At 44.0% G+C, this 22,607-nt stretch overlaps 1 protein-coding gene across 1 annotated transcript in view; it reads left to right on the plus strand.

The window, feature by feature from the left end:
• The first annotated feature begins 1,672 nt into the window (after nucleotides 1-1,672).
• Nucleotides 1,673-22,607, plus strand: part of kcnh8 (potassium voltage-gated channel, subfamily H (eag-related), member 8) — a 545,374-nt gene continuing 524,439 nt past the window's right edge. Inside the window, exon 1 of the mRNA XM_038797843.1 lies at nucleotides 1,673-2,100. Within this exon, the coding sequence (XP_038653771.1) occupies nucleotides 2,025-2,100 (76 nt within the window). The 5' untranslated portion in view covers nucleotides 1,673-2,024. The remainder of the gene's footprint in view (nucleotides 2,101-22,607) is intronic.

The raw sequence follows: 22,607 nt of genomic DNA on the forward strand, positions 1-22,607 counted from the left end.
CTCCATCTGTGTATGTGTGTGAGTGTGTGTGTTCATGTGTGAGTGTGTGTGTGTGTGTGAGTGTGTGTTTGTGTGTGTGTGTGTGTGTGAGAGTGAGTGTGTATGAATGTGAGAGTGAGTGTGTGCGAGTGAGAGAGAGGAAGGTGCTGCTAGTCCTCCCTCTCCTGCCTCCAGTATAAGTGTGTTTGTGTGAGTGAGTGAGTATGTGTGTGAGTATGTGTGTGTGTGTGAGTATGTGTGTGTGTGTGTGTGTGAGTGAGTGTGTGAGTGAGTGTGTGAGTGAGTGTGTGTGTGAGTGACTGTGTGAGAGAAAGTGGAAGGTGCTGCTAGTCCTCTCCATCATGTCTCCATCTGTGTATGTGTGTGACTGTGTGTGTTCATGTGTGTGTGAGTGTGTGTGAGTGAGTGTTTGTGTGTGAGTGTGTGTGTGTTTGTGTGTGTCTGTTCGTGTGTGTGTGAGTGTGAGTGTGTGAGACTGTGTGTGTGTGTGAGTGAGTGTGTGAGAGAATGGAAGGTGCTGCTAGTCGTCTCCATCCTGCCTCCAGCTCTGAGTGTGTGAGTGTGTAAGAGAGGGTGAGTGTGTGAGTGTATGTGAGAGAGAGTGAGTGTGTGTGAGTGTGTGTGTGTGAGAGAGTGTGTGTGTGAGAGAGAGTGGAAGGTGCTGCTCGTTCTCTCCATCCTGCCTCCAGCTCTGAGTGTGTGTGTAAGAGAGGGTGAGTGTGTGAGTGTATGTGAGAGAGAGAGAGAGAGTGTGTGTGCGAGTGGAAGGTGCTGCTTGTCCTCTCCATCCTGCCTCCAGCTCTGTGTGTGTGAGTGTGTGTGTGCGTGAGTGTGTGTGAGAGAGTGTGAGTGTGTGAGAGAGAATGGAAGGTGCTGCTAGTCCTCTCCATCCTGCCTCCAGCTGTGTGTGAGAGTGTGTGTGAGTGTGTGTGTGTGTGAGTGTGTGTGAGAGAGAGTGAGTGTGTGTGAGAGAATGGAAGGTGCTGCTAGTCCTCTCCATCCTGTCTCCAACTGTGTGTGTGTGAGTGAGTGTGCCTGAGTGTGTGTGAGAGAGAGTGTGTGTGTGAGAGAGAATGGAAGGTGCTGCTAGTCCTCTCCATCCTGTCTCCAGCTCTGTGTGTGTGTGTGTGTGTGAGAGAGAGTGTGTGTGTGAGAGAGAGAATGGAAGGTGCTGCTAGTCCTCTCCATCCTGTCTCCAGCTCTGAGTGTGCGTGTGTGAGTGAGAGAGTGTGTGTGTGTGAGAGAGAGTGTGTGTGTGTGAGAGAGAATGGAAGGTGCTGCTAGTCCTCTCCATCCTGTCTCCAGCTCTGAGTGTGTGTGTGTGTGAGTGAGAGAGTGTGTGTGTGTGTGAGAGTGTGTGTGTGTGAGAGAGAGAATGGAAGGTGCTGCTAGTCCTCTCCATCCTGCCTCCAGCTCTGTGTGTGTGAGAGAGAGTGTGTGAGTGTGTGAGAGAGAATGGAAGGTGCTGCTAGTCCTCTCCATCCTGCCTCCAGCTGTGTGTGAGCGTGTGTGTGTGTGTGAGTGTGTGTGAGAGAGAGTGAGTGTGTGTGAGAGAATGGAAGGTGCTGCTAGTCCTCTCCATCCTGTCTCCAACTGTGTGTGTGTGAGTGAGTGTGCCTGAGTGTGTGTGAGAGAGAGTGTGTGTGTGTGTGAGAGAGAATGGAAGGTGCTGCTAGTCCTCTCCATCCTGTCTCCAGCTCTGAGTGTGTGTGTGTGAGTGAGAGAGTGTGTGTGTGTGTGTGAGAGAGTGTGTGTGTGAGAGAGAGAGAGAGAATGGAAGGTGCTGCTAGTCCTCTCCATCCTGCCTCCAGCTCTGTGTGAGAGTGAGTGGAAGGCGCTGCTCTCTCCCCTCCTCCCCTTTAGCTGAAGCTTTCCGTGTGGCTGGCTGTGAGGGGAAGGCGCTGTGAATGAGCAGGAAGCACACTGCCCCTGCTCCCTCACTCCCTCCCTTTCTCTCTCACTTGCTCAGTCCACTCAACACAGCCGCGCAAGTTTGATGGGGAATTTCACACCGCTCGGGAAAAATGCCTGTTATGAAAGGATTATTAGCGCCACAAAACACTTTCTTGGATACCATAGCAACGCGCTTCGATGGGACACGTAAGTTTGTTTAAAAAAAAAACATGTCTGGCTTGCGGATGTGAAGAGTTTGGAAGGCAAAGCGCTGGAGTTGGGATACCCAAGCACGGTGCTGAGGGGTTTGCTAGAGAAGTTAGTCAGTCTGGAGGTTCAGCCAGATCAGAATGGCTCTCATCTGCATCTGAAGATGCCTTTCAATAGCTCGCACCTTCATCCCTGTGCGACTGGCAAAGCTTCTCACCCGCGGTGCCAGTGGAAATCCTTTCAATGAACCTGCAAGCGTTTCATTGACTAAAACCAAACGGGTTCCGCGACGCCACTGTGTGAAGTTTGTTGGTTGAAATTAAATGTTCAGCGTATGTTTCACTGGGGCTGTGGTCAGTTCACCGTCCTGGGTCCAGGAGTTGCTGTTTTAGGCACAAGTATTGACCAAGGTTTTAGTGTCACAAGCGCTAAGTCGGTTTGTGTATTGCTGCTGCTTGACTGGAGAGGGGAGAGAGAGCCTTTGCTCGGGTAGGAGGGGATTGACAATGTTACCAATGAGCTGAACTACAGTTTGGGGTTGCTTTGGAGAATTGGAAGAGCTGGTTGTGCCCCATCGCACTTCTCAGACTCTTCTGGATTCCTTTTATTGTTATTGTCGGACTTATTAATTGTCCTTTCTAAAATATATTCTTATTTTTTTTGACATGATGCAACATTCTGCCGCAGTTTCGTTCAATGTATAAGTTCTGTTTAGGGATGAACTGCCTATCGCCGGCTGGCTTCTAAAATTAGCCACGAATACTCAAGAGATGGTTCATTGGCAACTCTGCTGAATTTCAGCCAGCTGATCGATGATCTTTGTCGCTGAAAGGTCCAGGAGAAGTTGTTTAGTTTGATATCGCGTTGTGTGTGTGTGTGTGTGTGACCTCGCCCCCTCAGCTCTGTTAAAGATGGGAGAGAAGTTTCAGTTCCAAGTAAATCGGTACAAATTGGGATTCAGCAAATTGTCCATTAAAGTGAAATCATCCACTGGAAACCTTGTGTTCTTTTCCATTATGCAGTTCTATATTCTTTTAAAAATGAAATACACAATCAGCTATTTCTCACATCGAATTTCCTTCATCAGAGTCGCTTAGATTGGATTGTCATAGTTGCTTAGATTGGGTTTAAGTTTATATTAAAAAAAGCACGACCATGGACGAGATTGAACCCTGTACGTTCAGTTAATTTAAATATTTGATAACTGATTAACTTTGCAAACACCATTCAGATTTTGATAATGAAATGCATTTGTGATGAAGTTGTTTTAAAGATAAACTATACTCAGGGCTGCAAAGCAGCCTATTCGAAAGTTCAGATGTTTTGTGAGAAAAGGAATGAATTTAACATGATCTATTTATACAAAAAGTATCGCACCGAGTATTCATCCACCGCACCTCAGAGATCACACTTCAATGCCTCAAAGCAGAAGAAACAATCACTTCACGGTGGACTCTTTTAACCAGGGACTGGGAATTCATAAGGACATTTAATCCGCAAATCACCCTCACAAATAACAATTTGCAGGATGCACCAGTTTACTGCAAATATATGAGGTAATCTTAAATAAACTGACCAAATTAAACATTACTACATCCTTCCCAACAAAATGAGACACGATGCACCAAGTGATTTAACACACCCAAGTGCATAAAATACTGCACATTCCACTTTGCCGCACGAAATATGTAAGTAACATTTAAAACGTAGCATAGGAGTAAAACAAATCGGGAAATATCAAAGGACGTAGTAAAACAATATTATGTAAGAAACTCAAAGTTCACCAACTTTAAAATCCCTTTACATCCAAACTTTTGCTTCACTGGTATGGAAAATATTTATCAATGTATTGATACAAGATATAAAACCTTTCCTTTCATACTGCAGGAGTGATCTATTTGGTTAGAAGAAATTAATTAAGTCTGTCACAGCTGGAAAATGCTGGCATGATAACCTAAAGCTTTCTTTAACCAGTTGGCAGAGGGAGGGTTAGGACAGAGGGCTGATTTTTCAAATATGCGCCTTCCGACACAAGCTTACTTGCTGGGAGCACATAACAAAAAATCAGAGTTAAAAAGTTCCATAATACTTAGTCATTTCATTTTAAAATCATGAGTGAATATTTAATATTTATTGATCTACTGTCTGGTAGGAAAGAGTCTGTGCTGGTAGCATACATTTGGATAATAATCCCTTTCACAGAAGAGTCGAACAATTGTCTGGCAGAATCATACTCCTACAAAGCACTGGAGGTGGGAGGGGAATACTTTTGGAGTTGTGAATATTGACTCCAGACCCCATGAAGCCTCTCTCCTTCGGGTCAAATACAGGGTAGGAAAGTTCCTGCTGGTTACCACTTACCACCCAACCTCAGCTTAGGTTTAATATGTTGAACACCACTTGAAGGAAGCTGATGGAAGCAAGGACACAGAATGGACTCTGGGTGGGAGGCTTCAATGGCCATCACTAAGATTAATTCAACGGCACTTGACCTTATTTCCATCAATCTGTCACAGATGCGTCTGGCTATGGTAGAGTTGGTTGTCATTGAATAGCGTTTTCACAAAGATCATTCCCATTATATCATGTGACGTGAGCACCATCCTAAGTGGGATAGATTAAGAACAACTCTATCAGCTCAAAACTAGTATCCAGGAGGTGCTGTGGGCCATTGACAGCAGTGCAGTCTATAATGACATTTTATAACAACATGGATTGACATATTTCTCAGAACTCCCCCTCAAGCTATTTTAGTTCATTAAGTGTAGGAAATTGTGCCTGAAGTATTACCAGGTGTATTTGAAAATGAGTCTCCAACCTGGTGAAGTGACAGCACAGGACAGCATGCATGCTAAACAGTGAAAGCAGCATTCGATGGACTGAGCTAAGTGGTCACACAACCAGAGTTCCCTGCCATCACAGATGCCAGTCTTCAGTCAATTCAATTCATATCGGGCGACATCAAGAGCTGGCTATGTAAAGGCTACCGGCCCCAACAACATCCTAGCTGTGGTGCTGAATAACTGTGCTCCAGAACTAGCTGCATCCCAGCCAAGCTGTCCCAGTGCAGCTACAACTCTGGCATCTATCCAACAATGTGAAAAGAGAATCATAAAATGGCTATAGTACAGAGGAAAGTTCTATGGCCCATCATGTTCATACCGGCTCTCTGCTATAACCACTCAAGCTAATACCACTCACCTGCCTTTCCCCATTGCCCTGCAAATATATTTATCTTCCAAATGCTTATTGAATTCAGTTTTGAAAGTCCCAAATTAATTAATCTTCACCAAAACATCAGGCACGCATTCCACATCATAGCCACTTACCATATAAAATAGTTCAAAACAAATTCCCAAACACAAGATAAATAATATCCTGCCAATTGTTGTCCTTTTGTCCTACTCCCTATCATCAGCAGTGCGCTCGACTAAATTGGCAAGAGTGCTATCAAGGCAACACTTACTCACCACTAACCTGCTCAGTTTGAGATCTGTCAAAAGTGGTTTGAATATAGACCAAGTTAAAGCCTTGGTTCAAAAATGGACACGAGCTGAATTCCCGAGCTGGTGTGACAGTGACTGCCCTGAGATTAAAGCAACATTCAAAAGACTGGAGTAAACTGGCAGAAGTTACACCTGGCAGAAAGGAAGATGTGGTTGTTTGAGACCAAACACATCAAGTTGTGAATAGTATCCTCGGCCCAACTATCTTCTTCTGCTTTGTTAATTACCTATCTTTCATTAATTACCCTCAAAGTGTGAGGCTAATTGCTGATGATTACACAATGTTCAGTTCCATTTGCAATTCCTCAGATAATGAAATAATACATGCACAATAAGCAAGCCTGGATAAAATCAAGGATTGGTCACCCAAGAGTCATGCAATGATTGCTTCCAACTTGAGACAGCTTAACCAGGTCACCTTGACATTCAATGGGGTTACCATCTTGATTCATCAAAGCTCTCCATCATCCGCAGAATACAAGGGTGTTGAAATAGTCCTTAAGAATTTTATGCTTTTGTCGGGCTTTGTGAAAGGCTTTGAAAGTCCAAGTAAAGAGTTTAACCATATATATTTATCTGTAAAATCATCAAAGAAGTCAGCAAAGTTTGTCAGATTGAAGTTTTATTATTTAAATCCATGTAAGCTGTTTTAGTCATCACTGAGAATAGTTTCTATTAATTTAGCTCTTAATTAATGTTGAAGCAATTCGGACGGCATGATGGCAAAGTGGTTAGTACTGCTGCTTTACAGTGCCGGGGACCCGGGTTTGATTCGGACACCTTGGGTGACTGTGTGGAGTTTGTACATTCTCCCTGTGTCTCCCTGGGTTTATTCTCGGTGCTCTGGTTTCCTCCCACATTCCAAAGATGTGCAGGTTAGGTGGATTTTAGGTAAATTGCCCCTTAGTTTCCAAAGGTGTGGTGGGGTTACAGGGATAGGGTGGGGAATGGGCCTAGGTAAGGTGCTCTTTCAGAGGATCGGTGCAAACTTGATGGGCCAAATGGCCTCCTTCTGCACTGTAGGAACCTGTAATTGGCTCGGTCACAATTATATCCATTTTTTAATGCAGCACTATATTGGTTTTGTTCTAGTCCTACGTAAACTCAACAATGCCCAAGGATCCCTTTAGAATGATAATAGGTGATCCACAAATTTCCATTGCTGCTCCTTCAACATCCTGAGATGTATGTTTGGTTAAGGGGGTTGATAGTTTTTGTAACATTAATTTATAAAGTAATTTTTCACACTGGTTTCAATATCCCTGAGGATATAGCTTTTTTAATTTTTAGCATATGTGCGCGCCACTGGCAAGACCAGCTCTTATTGCCCTTCCTAATTGCCATGAGAAAGTAGCAATGTCTCCTCTCTTTGAAACACCACAGTGTATATGGTAAAGATGATCCCACAATGCTCTTGGATAGGGTGATTCAGAATTTTGACTCAGCAGTGTTGAAGGAGTAGCGAGATATGTCCTAGTCAGGATCATGTGTGTCTTGGAGCAGGGTATGGAGGAATCAGTGTTTTCCACCATCTGCTATTTAGGTCTTACTAGGTGGCGGAGGTTGGAGATTCAGGAGGATCAGCCAAAGATGACTTGGCATGTTTCTCCAGCACACCCTATTCGCCGTACACAGAAATGGGTAAACATTAGTTAAGAATAGGAAAAATGAAAATACTCATGTGAGGTGAAGTGAATTCCAGAGGTGTCCCTATTGATTCTAATCTCCATTATTACTCTGGATGCTAAAATCAAATGAAAACCAGTAAACATTTCTGACAAAAGAAAGAAACCATACAATTAAAATTGTTGGAGAGTTTTAGATCAATTGGGCAGACAAACTACAAGGTAAATTCAACACTGATAAAGGTAACGGCCTGCTTAGTGGCGGAAAGATTGTGAATCACAAGTCATCTTGCATGGAATAATATAAAACTAAATCAACATAGCGAGATTAAGAAAGGAACTGGGAATGATAAGAAATTAATCACTTTTGATGCATGAAAAATATAATACAGTAATTATTAAAGGGTGGTCAAACACTGGGATATATAAGTAGAACAGTAGAGTACACATCTGCAGAAATTCTATGAAGACTTTATGAAGAATGTATTGGGCTACACTTGGAACACAGACAGTAAAAATATGTCTTGGGCAGAATTGTGTTAGCTGCCTGCTGGAACTTAGATACAGGAATAGACCATTCAGCTTCTCAACTTGTTTCGTCATTCAAATTAGGTCATGCTGATCTGTATCTCAAATCCCTCCATCTGCCTTGATTCTGTTACACCTCACCCATTGACTTCAATAGAACTGAATACTGGACAGAGTATTTTGTAAGCTACCAAGAGATGGTATCCGTTTTGCAATACTGCCCAAGATGAATTTCTATCCCGTTATCCTGAATGCTTGTCACAGGATCACAAACAGGATTTGACTTCTTTTCAGTAAAATGTTGGAAGACACAGGTTTGTTAATTGAAGAGGAGTTTGGATAAATTAACTTCATCACACAACAATCATGTGAAACACTCAGAAAGAACTCTTTCACCACAATTATAGCTTTCTCCATACAAAGATGCAAAATCAATAGGATATTGGGCAGAATCTTACCTTTGAAAGGGCTGGCAGAATTAGGAGCTTGCCCAAATATCCTTAAGTGGATGGTGGTTCTGCAGGCGGCCAATTTTGGGGTCACCTATGCTAAAATGCTTCCAGCAGATATGGGCTCACTTGGGACCCACTTTTTGCCCTTTGTCAGGCCCACGCTAAATTTCAGCCCAATAAGTCAAGATAGTGCATACAGGAACTTGAAAATGGATTTGCTATTGTAGCACATGAACTAAAGTTGGGAGCTGAAGTCCAGAGTGTAGATTTTGTGAAGTGGGGACATATCACCTCTTCTTCTTCCTTTTGTAGATCAATGGCTAGCTTTGTGTAGTTTTCTGATCTGATAGTGTGTGGTGCTTGAGTCACAGTGTAGCTGAAATCAGAGCTATCATCTGTGAAATTGACAAGAATGGTAACTATAAAAGAGGCACTGTGTAGGTTGTTAAACTGAAGCTTTTAATTACCTGTTGATGGGCAGCTACAGGGGGTCAGTGGAGGATCTATCAACCCCCCTGTAGGTAACCATCAACAGGTAATTAAAGAGCTGGCATTTAGCAATCTACACAACAACCACTGGACAGATTCCATTTTTGTCAATTTCACAGATGGTAGCTCTGAATTTTGTTACACAGAGTCAACTACTGTACTTTCCCTCATTATAGCAGAAAACTATTTAGAGGTTTTGTTTTAAGGCAAATTACTGATCGGCAGGGTCTAAAATGGATAAACAGGATTTGGTGACTGAGTTATTAACTGGAAAAATGAGGATTCCTTCATTGCGTAATGATCCTAGTTGATGTTATAACTGTAAGGGAAAATTCCAGGATGGAACGCTGGCTCAAAAGATCGTAACTTTTACCTTTTTTTAGAAAACATGGAGAAACAAGTCACAGGGTGGCTAATTAGTTTTAACAACAGGAGAAAAAAAGACTAAACATGAAAAAATTGAATTATGATACAATACACCTTTACTCCTCCTTTAGTTTAACAGTTACACAGAGGTTTTAAGATTAACATGGATACATCTCAATCTACAATGGTCTAATTAACACAAAGTCCTTTTTAAACACACAAGATGCTTATGTGCAAATACCCACACTCTGAGCCTAGGTTAGTGTCTGTGGTTTTCTTCTCAGAATCTCCCAGATGATTGTCATGTGGGAGTTTCCAAACTCCATTCCCAAAAACACTTTAAAATCTTCTCTTATAATAATGCTTTCCCTTAGCGGTTGGGATTCTGAAATCCAGTCCAGGTTTTCGAAATGAGTCTTTTAAACAAAGCTTCTGCTCCACCTTTAACATATAATTCAGTGCAGGATTTAAACCAACTCCTTTAGGATTTCTTTGTCTTGACAACTGTAAAGAATGTTCACAATTGCTTTAATCTTAATGCCCAAACTGCATTAAAATGGCATCAGACGTTTGATTTCCGTTTGAAGTCTGCTGTCCCACTTTAAATCTGGTTACTGCAATTGTCTCTTTAACTCAGAACCGTTGTGTACTCTTCCTTGAATTCTTCTGAAAAATACCTTGACCTCTGTTTTCTTAACTCTAACCATCTTAGACATTCTTTCTGTCCCAATTCCCTGGTTATCGGGACTGTAACTTGTTCATTCGGAAGTTTGCATCGTTGCAACTCCCTTGTTCTTCTCATCTTCTCCTGAGAGGGTTGAGAGATGTTCACACCCCAGTGTCTTGCCTCCAACTGCAATATATCAAGTTAAAACTAAACTTATAACTGGATGGGAGTATTCCAGGGTGGAACCCTGGCTCAAAAGGCTGGGATTCTCCACCCTGCCAGTAGCGGGATCCTCCATCCCGGAGGTTGGCCAATGTGGTTTCCTATTATGGGTACCCCTACACCGTTGGGAAATCCATGGGTGTGAGTGTGCTGCCCGCGAAGTGGAGGATCCCGCCGACGGAGAATCCGGCCCCATAACTTTTATTTTTTTTAGAAAACATGGAGAAACAGAGTGAACTTTAACAACAAAAGAGTTTTCCCTTAAAAAGGCCTCCAGTTGCTAAGTAGCGACTGCTACGTCTATTTACTCTTCGAGCCATAGTCCTCCCTAAGTATAATAGAAACACAGTTTGAGCCTAACCAACCCCAGACTTACATACACATTTTTCTAGCCTGAATCTAACTATAGATTTCACCTTTCCAGGCACAGAAACTTTAAATTGAATTGACTTAAAATTATACCTTATTTTTAATGTTTACCAATACAAAATAAATCCCTTAAAACTGCCTTTGTTTTCCTAATAACTGAGAGTTTCATTCTTCTGTAATTTTGGTGAATTATTTTTTATTCTACATACAAAGCAAAATATTGCAGAACAAAAACAGAATATGTTGGAAATACTCAGCATGTCTGGAGAGAGAAACAGAGTTAATGTTTCAGGTTCGTGAACTTTTGTCAGAATTGAGCAAGTGTAAGGACAGGAGAGGGAAGAAGAACTAAAGGAAAATGATACAGTGGGGGTAGTGAATAAATGACAAAAGATTCCATGAAACGTTGCTATTGCAAAACATTGTGGATAATGAAAATCTGAAGTACAAACAGCAACCACTCAGCATTTCTGGTAAAACTACAGAGAGAAACAATCTTTTGGTCAGGACAGGAAGATGCTTTACTCTGCATACGTTGGAAAGAGTGCAACGAATAGTAATAAACCTCATCTCTTATGACTCTTTCCAAATTTAAGGGAGAGTGAATTACAAATACAATTGGGGCATGTTTTGTAGTCTACTAAGAAAGTGGTTGAGGTCTGGGCAGCCCCTAGAGTTATATTAAATATTAAATGGTGCTAGCTGCCTCGATTGGTGTACTCTGGAAAAGCAAAAGAAAAAAACACGTTAACGCTTTGTGTAATTGTCTCTCTGCTTGTCTTTCACTCTGTCATTCTTCTTACCTCCCTCTTTTTGTATGTCTTTCTCTCTATGATTCTCATGTGATTTCTCTTTCCGTAATGTCTTTACCGCTTCATCTCTACTTCCCAAATCAGTGTTGTTATGGCAACAGTTGTGAGCATTGTTGTAAAAGCTTCTTCGACCAATATGCACACATAACCACAAATGTTACATTTCTAATAATAACATTGAAACAGTTTCAGGCAGGCGAAGACCTTCAGTCAAACTCGTCCAACTATCACAGTATTCCCTTGGTACATTTCTAATAGCACTGATTCCCATATGTTGTCAAGATATTGCCCAGTTGTTTCTTGAACTCCATTAAGGCTTATTTTTCCATGACCCATGTCAGGAATCTGTTCCATTAATGACCAACTTTTTTGGTAAAACGTTCTTCCTGCATTTGCTCCCAACATTACAAGGGTTCGATTGAAGATCTGTTTACCTTGATTCAAGTCCTGAAAGTTTTCCTATCAGTACTTGGGATGCTCACTACCAACTAAGCCTTCAGAGAGTTTGCAAACATCTTTTATTTATTTCCTTTTCCATGGGAAAGTAATGTGTTAAGCCATGGTCTAAAGGCCAAGGTTTGCTTGTGCAATTTAGCAAGATAAAGAGGTTGATTTTCACTGTTTCGCCTCACGTTAACAGAACACTCGTGGCCACGATATCGGGATGACCATTGCACAATGGCCACATTCTGCAAGAGGCTTGCCACAGGGTGTTCAAAGCACCCATCTGTCTTCTATAATAGGTTGCTCATTTAGCACCCAGAGTTTGCCTGTCAAATTTTAATGAGCTAAAAACCCTTTGCTGCTAGAAATGCTGATCGATAAGCACATTCCACTGATCAGTTGCTCAAAAGTCAGAATTGACCAGCATTTATCCCATCCTCATTACCTGTCAGAGATACCATCAACACTCTCGAGCAAATAACACATTTTTCTTTCTTACTCTATTTTTATGATTTTATACCAAAATATTTAAACAATTTAAAGTATTTCAAAGGATCTCAATCACGATCACATCTTTTCTTTTTAACCACTGAACTCTCTTTTTGTTAATATATCCAGGATGTCACGTGATTGATATAGCATGTTGCTGTGATTTCATAGTCTCTTGTTATTGGATCTGTGCTACTACATTAGTCATGTAATGAACTGTCATGGTGTCACAGAGAAGTGGGAGATTGGACAATAATCCCTTATCCCTTGGCAACATCCAAAAGCATAACTAAAAAAAACTGATTGAAATCATTGATTTTCAAGGACATTTAACAATAGTATTGTACCTAGCTTAGCTTTAGACACATATCTTTACAAAATGACTGTTATTGAAAATATACTTAAACCAGCCCTGAGTACTGTGTATCACATACATATTTGTTTTGTGTCATTTAAGACATTAATTTTTAAAAGTAACAGGGAGATGCAAACCTTGTGCATTGCTATAGAGTAAGTCAGTGTTATTCCATTCATTCTTGTGTGCTGAATGTTGTGCTGCATTGTGTAATTGAAGACATTTGATACCTAGGCTGAGTTAACTAGCTGAAATATGTGTTTTAGAATTGGAAACTATCAGAACATCTCAAATTGGTCCTAAATGTTAATCCCTGAGATTATCCCACCACTATACACTATGCTTGGAATAATTCATTTACTACCAACCTCTAGAATAAATGCTTTAATTTGCACATAGTGTCAGTTGTGTGGTATTAAGACAACTTTAGTCCCTAACTACACTCTCAACTCTGCGATACAGAACTTTCACTGTGCAATTCTACTTCAATTCCTTGCCACAGGACAGGTTGGAAAGTTGGAAGAAAATTTTATGCAATTATTAAGTTTAAAATAATAGCTGAAGGAAAGCACTATCATCTGATTTTTGGGTGGCGACCCAGTGCAGAATTCTCCCAAGCCCCTGCCAGTGTGTTCGATCACGAGCACATTCAGAGAACATTCGGGAGGGCCAGAAATAATTTTACAGTGGGATCTTCCGCTGGTGCTTGCCATGCTGGGCCAGGAAATCCGCAGAGGGTGAACATCATTTGTACCCCATTAATGGAATGTAGATGGAGGCCCAAACCCCCATGCCAGATTCTCTGTAATGCTGACAGTAAGATACGCGAATGTGAAACACATTCGTACAACATGGCGTTCAGGTGTCGGGACTCATCTGAAAAAAGCCTGGGGCTGTCTCCTGAGTTCAGGATGGCAGCTGCCTACAATCCTGGATCATGGAACACCACAACAGTGGGTGGGGAGAGCATCTGCAAGTGGAATTTCCAGATTAGGTTCCTGGTTGGCTCAATCTTTCAGCCTCCAAATGTTCCTGGAGATCCATCTTCATTCTGAGGACGTCCATCTTCAAGTCTCAGAGTGCTCCCAGATATCTATCTTCATTTTCAGGAGGTCCACCGTCACTTTTCAATAGTGGGTGAGTGGTGTTGGGCACCTTTTCAATGTGGCACCCAGACACAATGGCAGATTACACCTCATCCAGGCTTACCCCACCACTGTATGTGACATGAAACACCTGGCTATATCATTAATGAGTCGGGGCCAGAGGATTTGGCTTGCTTTCATGTCAGCCTCCACAGCAGGAAACATTCACACCTCCGCCATGGCGTTTGGTCTCAACATTGGGAGAATTCCACCCCTATTTTCAGAATTTCTAGTCACAACTTCTCCAAGGAGGTTTGAAACTGCAATTCAACTTTAAGGTCCTATTAATGCTCATATGTGAACTGAATTACAACTCTCAAACTCAATCTCTACTGTATATAATATCCTCTTCATGTGCCTATTCCATGAATTAGATCAGAGTGTGACGAGTATTTTGTATATATACATTGTTGGAAGAGTGTAGTGATTTGCTTGTCTTGGCTCGACTGTTTACTGGTATACGTGTTGAATGAATGAAATATCATTTATAGTGCTAACAAACTACAACCCAATATCCTCTGTGGTGGAATCATATTGCACACTTTTTCTTGTTATGTATAACTGTGATCTCATTAACATTCATTAGTGGTGCCATAGACAATCCTGAACTGATAACAAAAAAGCACAAGCAATTCTAAGAATGAATAAAAATCTCGTTATTCTTTTTTAAATCTGAGCTCTCCGATATGCATATACAATTATTTCACACTTGTGGAAACGTTGCTTGTCAGAATGGTTAAATGCTAAGTTTTAGATTCTTGCCCTTTGACAACTTTTACTCTTAATTTTCTTTTTTTAACAGTTCTGTAGCAAGTAATAAATAGTAAATTTAAATAATTTTTGGAATTGAATCTTCCGAGAGACAAAAGCCGCAAGTGAAAATTCCAAGAAGAATAATCTGACCGTACTCCTGAAGTTAACGAAATTTGGCTGGGTTTAGGAGCAGACCCCTGGAAGCTGGGAGCATGAGTTGAAGATTCAGGATGTAACCCTGCCGCTATGTTATATTTTTGCCCCTGATTCATAATTTGGGAGCATAACATCACTGAATTTGCCACAATATTTTAAGATGCCATCAAAGCAAAATCTATATTGTTTGACTATGCCTTGTTGCATATTTCAAGTGCAATTTTCATTGTGGCAATAACAACAGCAACTTGCATTTATATAGCCTTATGAATATTGTAAAACATCTCCGATGCTTATCAGGACAAAATCAGATAAAACCTGATGCCGAGTCAAATAGGAATTGGGACAGATGACCAAAAGCTTAGTTTTTAAAACATTTTTTAGAAATTTAAAGTACCCAATTAATTTTTTCCAATTAAGGGGCAATTTAGCATGGCCAATCCACCTACACTGCACATCGTTGGGTTGTGGGGGCAAAACCCACACAAGCATGGGGACAATATGCAAACTCCACATGGACAGTGACCCAGAGCTGGGATTGAACCTGGGACCTCAGCGGCGTGAGGCAGCAATGCTAACCACTGTGCCACCGTGAAGCCCTTCCACAAGCTTAGGTGATGAAGTAGATTTTAAATAGGGTCTTAAAGGAAGTGAGGTAGGTTGAGAAGCAAAGAGGTTTGGGGAAGGATTTCCAGAGCTTCCAGCTGAGATAGCTGAAGGTATAGATGTCATTTAGGAACTGTAGAATGCTTGATAATTTACACATTGTCCACATTCCAAAGGCATATTTTAGAACACCAAATATTTATCTAGTTGCTTTTTAATGAGTTTGGTATGCATGATTTCTTAATGCGTAGAAAATAACCTTTAAATTTCTGGTCTTGCTTGAACTTTATTGATTTTGGTCTCGTCTTCCGATGGTTAAAGTTAAAATCAATGTCTCAGTACTTTAAATGGCTGCATTATTTTTTATTGATTTTTTTTTCCCCACACAGGGAGCCGAGTTCTATGAACCAAGAGATAGAATAGTGTTTAGAATATGAGAGTCATTCTCACTATTCTCCTCCAAACTTTACCAATTCAATGTTAAGTTGACAACGACACTATATTGGTAATTCTCCAGTTGTCGGCATTCACTTTTCCCACTGGAAGCACACCCCTGCCAGTGCATTTCGTGGCAGCGTGGGGTGGTTTCAATGGGAAATCCCATTGACAAGCGGTGGGAGGATAGAATTCCGCTGCCAGCGAATGGCACATGGCCGAGAAACAAGCGGCTGGGGGACAGGAGAATCCCGCCCATTGTAAAGGTAAATTTATTGCTGAGTTATATGAGATTAAAATAATATTTACACTGACAAGAAAATATTCTCAGAATGCATTCCAGCCCTTGGTTCACTGGGACAGGTGTGAAATTTTAACCAGAGGTATCTTTTGCAACATAGAACAGTACAGCACAGAACAGGCCCTTCGGCCCTCGATGTTGTGCCGAGCCATGATCACCCTACTCAAACCCACGTATCCACCCTATACCCGTAACCCAACAACCCCCCCCTTAACCTTACTTTTCAGGACACTACGGGCAATTTAGCATGGCCAATCCACCTAACCCGCACATCTTTGGACTGTGGGAGGAAACCGGAGCACCCGGAGGAAACCCACGCACACACGGGGAGGACGTGCAGACTCCACACAGACAGTGACCCAGCCGGGAATCGAACCTGGGACCCTGGAGCTGTGAAGCATTTATGCTAACCACCATGCTACCGTGCTGCCCACAAAACATAAAGAATGCTGATATATATTTATGCACATATAAATATTGTTTGAAGAAGTTGGTTTTTGACTAAGCATTAAAACTGCCAAAACAGCCAATCAGCTAATTTGTTGCCTTTGATCTGTCTAATAATAGGCATGTTTAATAACAGACTAATACATGCCCTATAAACACTCTGAAACACATGAGTATCTTGAGATCCACCTTTAACATCAATTACATTGTCTGTTACCATTTTTGTGTCATAACCAAGATTCTGTCTGAAATATTTAAACACATTAATGCACATTGTATATTAATGCTAGTCAATTTAACACTCCAGTTTTAATTTCACATTTAAACTTGCAATTTAATATTCAAATAGCCTGAACACAAAGCAATTAGCATGGCTCTGGTAATTAAAGAGCTGGACGGGGGTTGTAGTATTAATCACAACTCATATTATGTTCTTTGATATGAAATTGTTTGTGTATCTTTCAATCAGGTTTCTAGTTCTCTTTCCTGAATTTATTCATTGTATTGAGGTCACCAGAACTTTAACAAATGACACGCAATGTAGAAAGGAAATCAATAGCTTTGACGTTAAGTAAGTATGAATGTGAATTTTCACTGCATTTTCTACTTGAATAAAATATAAAATTGTACAAATAGCTTACTGTAACATGAGGATAATGCAAATGTGCGCACTCGTCCCAGGGAGTGTACACGACAGCGACATCCTGGGGCAGTCAAACATCCCCTGCATCTTTGAGGATCACCCCAGGATGGGCAGCTGGCTCTTGGGGGATAAGGAGTACCCACGGAGGACTTGGTTAATGATGCCAGCACAGAGGCCATAGACCAAAGTGGAGACCCAGTACAACGAGGCCCATGTAGCCACCCAGTCTGTCATTGAGCGGTCGGCTCAAAATATAGTTCCGCGGCCTCAACCGCTCAGGTGGTGCCCACCAGTACACCAACCAGAGAGTTGCCTGTATTCCGGTGGTCTGTTGTGTCCTCCACAACTTGGCACAGCAGCGGGACAATGTGCTGGAGGTTGGTGATGAGGAACATGTGCCAACCCCGAGGAGGAGGAGGACGAGGATGATGAGGAGGTGCTGGACCATCAGCGGCTGGAGGATCATCCTGGGGAGGAACCAAAGGACCAGCCAGAGGCTGCAGGTTAGGCAGCAGCGGCAAGGATCCGGCAAGACCGGAGAACCAGGGGGGCCCTCATACTAGGCCGCTTCACATAGGACGTGGCTGGTCCATCATCGATACCTTACCCACTCTCCACCTTCATTTCCCACTCTCCCAGGGTGCATGTCACATCACTCCAAGGGGCTGGGACTGTGTCGGCACTGTCGGCACTGTCAGCAAGTCACTGTTGAGGGCGGGGGTGATAATAACCTGCAGAGAGCTGGGCACTGGTGCTCCTGGATCAATGCTAGTCTGACCACTGCCTGTCTGCTGAGTGCTTGCTCACACCCATCACCTGCATGTGGTGTGCATCAGGAGGGGGAGATGCATGGAGTGATGGGCCAAAGGTTCGGAGGTCAGGCCGCATTGCGCAAGAAAGTGGCAGAGACGTCATATCGCTTGTGATCAAGGATTTCTACTGTGTCACAGGCATCCAACAATTCTCCACTTTCCTGATGGTGCCACCCCACTCTCCCTACAGCCACCTAACCCCCCTCACCTCTTGCCTACTGCCCCACCCTTCCCCCCCTTCCCCGGTGCCCTCAGTGATCCTCAACGTGCTTAACCTTCCTCGCACTACCGCTATGTCTAGGTGTGTATCCAGGATGCACATCTGAGGTGGAGGCAACCAGCTGCTTACCTCGTCCCGTGACCTTCAGTGCCCCTGGCAGACGTTCTCTGGTGGCTCTGGGGCCGGACGGCCTCAGCTAACTTGTCGGCGGCACATGCACCCGCCGCTCTGTCACACGTTCTGACTGTGAGACGCGGCCTCATCAGAGGGGTGGAACTCGGGAGAGCGGATGGCCACCGTTGCCACTCCATGGGATAGATCCGGGTTGGAACCCGGTACTCTCTCCTCCCGCTCGGCACCCATAGGGCCTCAAGGTTCACTTTGGGATGGAAGGGCAGCTGGTATGAGCCCCAGCTGCCCTGTATCATCTGGCTCTATAGACCTGGCAGCTCCCCGATGTCTGCACCATCGTGCCGATGACCTTGGCGATGCTCCTCACTGACTGGGCCATGATCTGCAATGTCTAGGAATGCCCACCTGTGACTGGGACTGGCTCAGTAGCACTTCGTTCATTCCCATATGAGAGCGGGACATGTCCCACAGCATGTCATCAAGATCAGCCTGGTGCTGGGTCACATAATAATAATAATAATAATAATCGCTTATTGTCACAAGTAGGCTTCAATTAAGTTACTGTGAAAAGCCCCTAGTCGCCACATTCTGGCGCCTGTTCGGGGTGGCCGGTGCTGGAATTGAGCCCGCGCTGCTCACATTGTTCTGCATTGCATGCCAGCTATTTATCCCACTGTGCTAACTCAGCCCCTAGTGAGTCGGACATTCTGCCGAGTCCCTCAGTCATGGCCATCACCGACTGTGCCACGCCTTGGATACCTCTACTACTCGTACCAGCATCGTGCACAAGGATCTCCACTGCAGTCGCCAGCCTAGCATTGCCGGAGACATCTCCTGCGCCCGTAGCCTCTGGGACTCCAATCGGCTATGGACCTGCTGGAGTGTTACGAAATCTCCCTCCGAATGTCCCGGCCACTCCATCATGTCTCCATCAGCTCCAGATATACCTATTCCATAGTCTCTGCATCTGGCTGGGACCCAGTTGGGTCCTGGGATCCAGCTGACCTCCGAGGCGTTCCTGCCTCCACCTGATGTACACCAGCAAGTGTGTGATGCTCAACAGATTGTGCCCCAGAAACCTGTCCACTAACGTTTCCCACAGAGGTGTATGTCTCTGCGCTGGTGGAGGGTGGGGATGACAGCTGTGACTAGTCGATCATGGCATCCTCAGAGCTCTCCTCTGATGGGGTCTCATGGGAGGCAGGAGAGGGGTCCACCCCAGATGGGCCAGTACGTTTGGCTGGAGGACCTGAGGGAGAGTGGACATGCAGTGGGAGGGATGGGTCAGTCAATATTGGATTGGATTGGGTTGGATTTGTTTATTGTCACGTGTACCGAGGTACAGTGAAAAGTATTTTTCTGCGAGCAGCTCAACAGATCATTTAGTACATGCGAAGAAAAGGGAATAAAAGGAAATACATAATAGGGCAACACACGGTATACAATCTAACTACATAAGCACCGGCTTCGGATGAAGCATACAGGGGTGTAGTGTTAATGAGGTCAGTCCACAAGAGGGTCATTTAGGAGTCTGGTAACAGCGGGAAAGAAGCTGTTTTTGAGTCTGTTCGTGCGTGTTCTCAGACTTCTGTATCTCCTGCCCGATGGAAGAAGTTGGAAGAGTCAGTAAGCCGGGTGGGAGGGGTCTTTGATTATGCTGCCCGCTTTCCCCCGATAGCGGGAGGTGTAGATGGAGTCCATGGATGGGAGGCAGGTTTGTGTGAGGGATTGCGCTGTGTTCATGACCCTCTGAAGTTTCTTGCCATCCTGGGCCGAGCAGTTGCCATACCATGCTGTGATGCAGCCCGATTGGATGCTTTCTGTGGTGCATCTGTAAAAGTTGGTAAGAGTTCATGTGGACACGCCGAATTTCCTTAGTTTCCTGAGGAAGTATAGGCACTGTTGTGCTTTCCTGGTGGTAGCGTTGCCGTGGGTTGACCAGGACAGATTTTTGGAGATGTGCACCCCTAGGAATTTGACCATAGTGGACAAAAGTGGGGTGTGTACAGTACTTTGCTGTAGTTTTGTTTTGCTGGCATTGAGGGAGAGATTGTTGTCGCTGCACCACTCCACTAGGTTCTCTATCTCCCTCCTGTACTCTGACTCGTCGTTATTCGATATCCAGCCCACTATGGTCGTACCGTCAGCAAACATGTAGATGGAGTTGGAACCAAATTTTGCCAAGCAATCGTGTGTGTACAGGGAGTAGAGTAGGGGGCTAATTATGCAGCTTTGTGGGGCCCCGGTATTGAGGACTATTGTGGAGGAGGTGCTGTTGTTCATTCTTACTGATTGTGGTCTGTGGGTCAGAAAATCGAGGATCCAGTTTCAGAGTGGGGAGCCAGGTCCTAGTTTTGGAGCTTTGATATGAGCTTGGCTAGGACTATGGTGTTGAAGGCGGAGCTGTAGTCAATAAATAGGAGTCTGATGTGGGGGTCCTTGTTGTCCAGATACTCCAGGGATGAGTGTTGGGCCAGGGAAATGGTGTCTGCTGTGGACCGGTTGCGGCGAATTGTAAATTGCAGTGGGTCAAGGCGTTCTGGGAGTATGAAGGTGATTTGCTTCATGACCAACCTCTCGAAGCACTTCAATACGACTGAAGCCAGGGCCATCGGACGGTAGTAATTGAGGCACATTGCCTGGTTCTTCCTTGGCACCGGTACGATGGTGGTCTTCTTGAAGCAGGTGGGGACCTCGGAGTGGAGTAGGGACAGGTTAAAGATCTCGGCGAACACCTCTGCCAGCTGATCCGCGCAGGCTCTGAGTGCGCGACCAGGGATCCCGTCTGGGCCCGTCGCCTTCCGAGGGTTCACTTTCAGGAAGGCTGATCTGACTTTGGAAACTGTGATGGTGGTTATGTGTGAGTTATGGGCTGCTGGGGCACTGAACAGCAGATTGTTGGTTTCCTGCTCGAACCGAGCATAGAATACATTGAGTTCATCGGGGAGGGGGGGTGCGCTGCTGCCAGAGATACTGCTCGGCTTCGCTTTGTAGCTCATTATGTTGTTTAGTCCTTGCCACAACCGCCAAGAGCCTGCCTCTGACTCTAGCTTGGTTTGATATTCTCTCTTGGCATCTCGGATGGCTTTGCGGAGGTCATACCTAGATTTCTTGTATAGGTCAGGGTCGTCTGACTTGAACGCCTCAGACCTGTCCTTCAGTAGGGAGTCAATCTCGCGGTTGAGCCATGGTTTCCGGTTGGGGTACGTACGTACTGCTTTCTTTGGCACGCAATCGTCCACACATTTGCTGATGAAATCTGTGACGGTGGTGGCATGCTCATTTAAGTTGGTCGCTGAGTTCTTAAATATGGACCAGTCCACTGTCTCTAAGCAGTCACATAGGAGCTCTTCTGTTTCCTCGGACCAGCTCTGCATGACCTTCTTAGCTAGATTCTCCAGCTTGAGTTTCTGCTTGTAAGCCGGGAGAAGGAGCACAGTCTTAAGGTCTGATTTCCCAAAGTGTGGTCGGGGGATGGAACAGTAGGCGCCCTTGATTTTTGAGTAGCAGTGGTCAAGAGTGTTGTCGCCCCTGGTGGGACAGGAGATGTGCTGGTGGAATTTTGGCAGTACACTCTTGAGGTTGGCTTTGTTGAAGTCTCTGGCCACGATGAACAAGGCCTCTTCTTGGCTGGAATGAACGTGTGTGGGGAGTGTCGTGATTCTATGCGGCTGCAGCCTCTCGAGTGCCAATCCCGAGCCTGGCGAATCGGGCACCGATTTGCACTGGAATTGCACTAGTTCCACGTGCCACCGATGCTTGTCCAATAACGGATCCGAACACTCCGGGTGCGGCGCCGCTTTCGTGGCCGTAGAACACCAGGTTCAAAACAGGTTCAAAAACAGCTTCTTCCCCACTGTTACCAGACTGCTGAATGACCTTCTTATAGATTGAACTGATTTCTTCTCACATCTAATCAACTGAGTAGTACTGCACTCCTGTATGCTTCACCTGATGCCTATGTATTTACATTGTGTATTTATGTATGCCCTATGTTTTCTCATGTCTGGAACGATCTGTCTGGACTACGCAGAACAATACTTTTTACTGTACATCGGTACACGTGACAATAAATCAAATTAAATCCAGTAGCACAGTGGTCGACATTGTTGCTTCACAGCGCCAGGGTTCGATTCCCGGCTTGGGTCACTGTCTGTGCGGAGTCTGCATGTTCCCCATGTGTCTGCGTGGGTTTCCTCCGGGTGCTCCGCTTTCCTCCCATATGTCCTGAAAGATGTACTGATAAGTGAATTGGACATTCTGAATTCTCCCATTGTGTGTCCGAACAGGCGCCGGATTGTTGCGACTGGGGGCGTTTCACAGTAACTTAATTGCAGTGTTAATGTAGCCTACTTGTGACACTAGTAAAGATTGTTATTGTTATTATTATTCTAAATCCACCGATTCAATCCTGGCACCAGCAAGTCGTCTCTGAAACAGACTCCTGACATTCGCTCTGCAACGTGATTAGTTTAAGATAACATTATGATTTATAAGTTCGAAGGATTACAGCTACCCCTGAGTGTATCA

The sequence above is a fragment of the Scyliorhinus canicula genome, chromosome 5 (assembly GCF_902713615.1).
Source record: "Scyliorhinus canicula chromosome 5, sScyCan1.1, whole genome shotgun sequence".
NCBI lineage: Eukaryota > Metazoa > Chordata > Chondrichthyes > Carcharhiniformes > Scyliorhinidae > Scyliorhinus > Scyliorhinus canicula.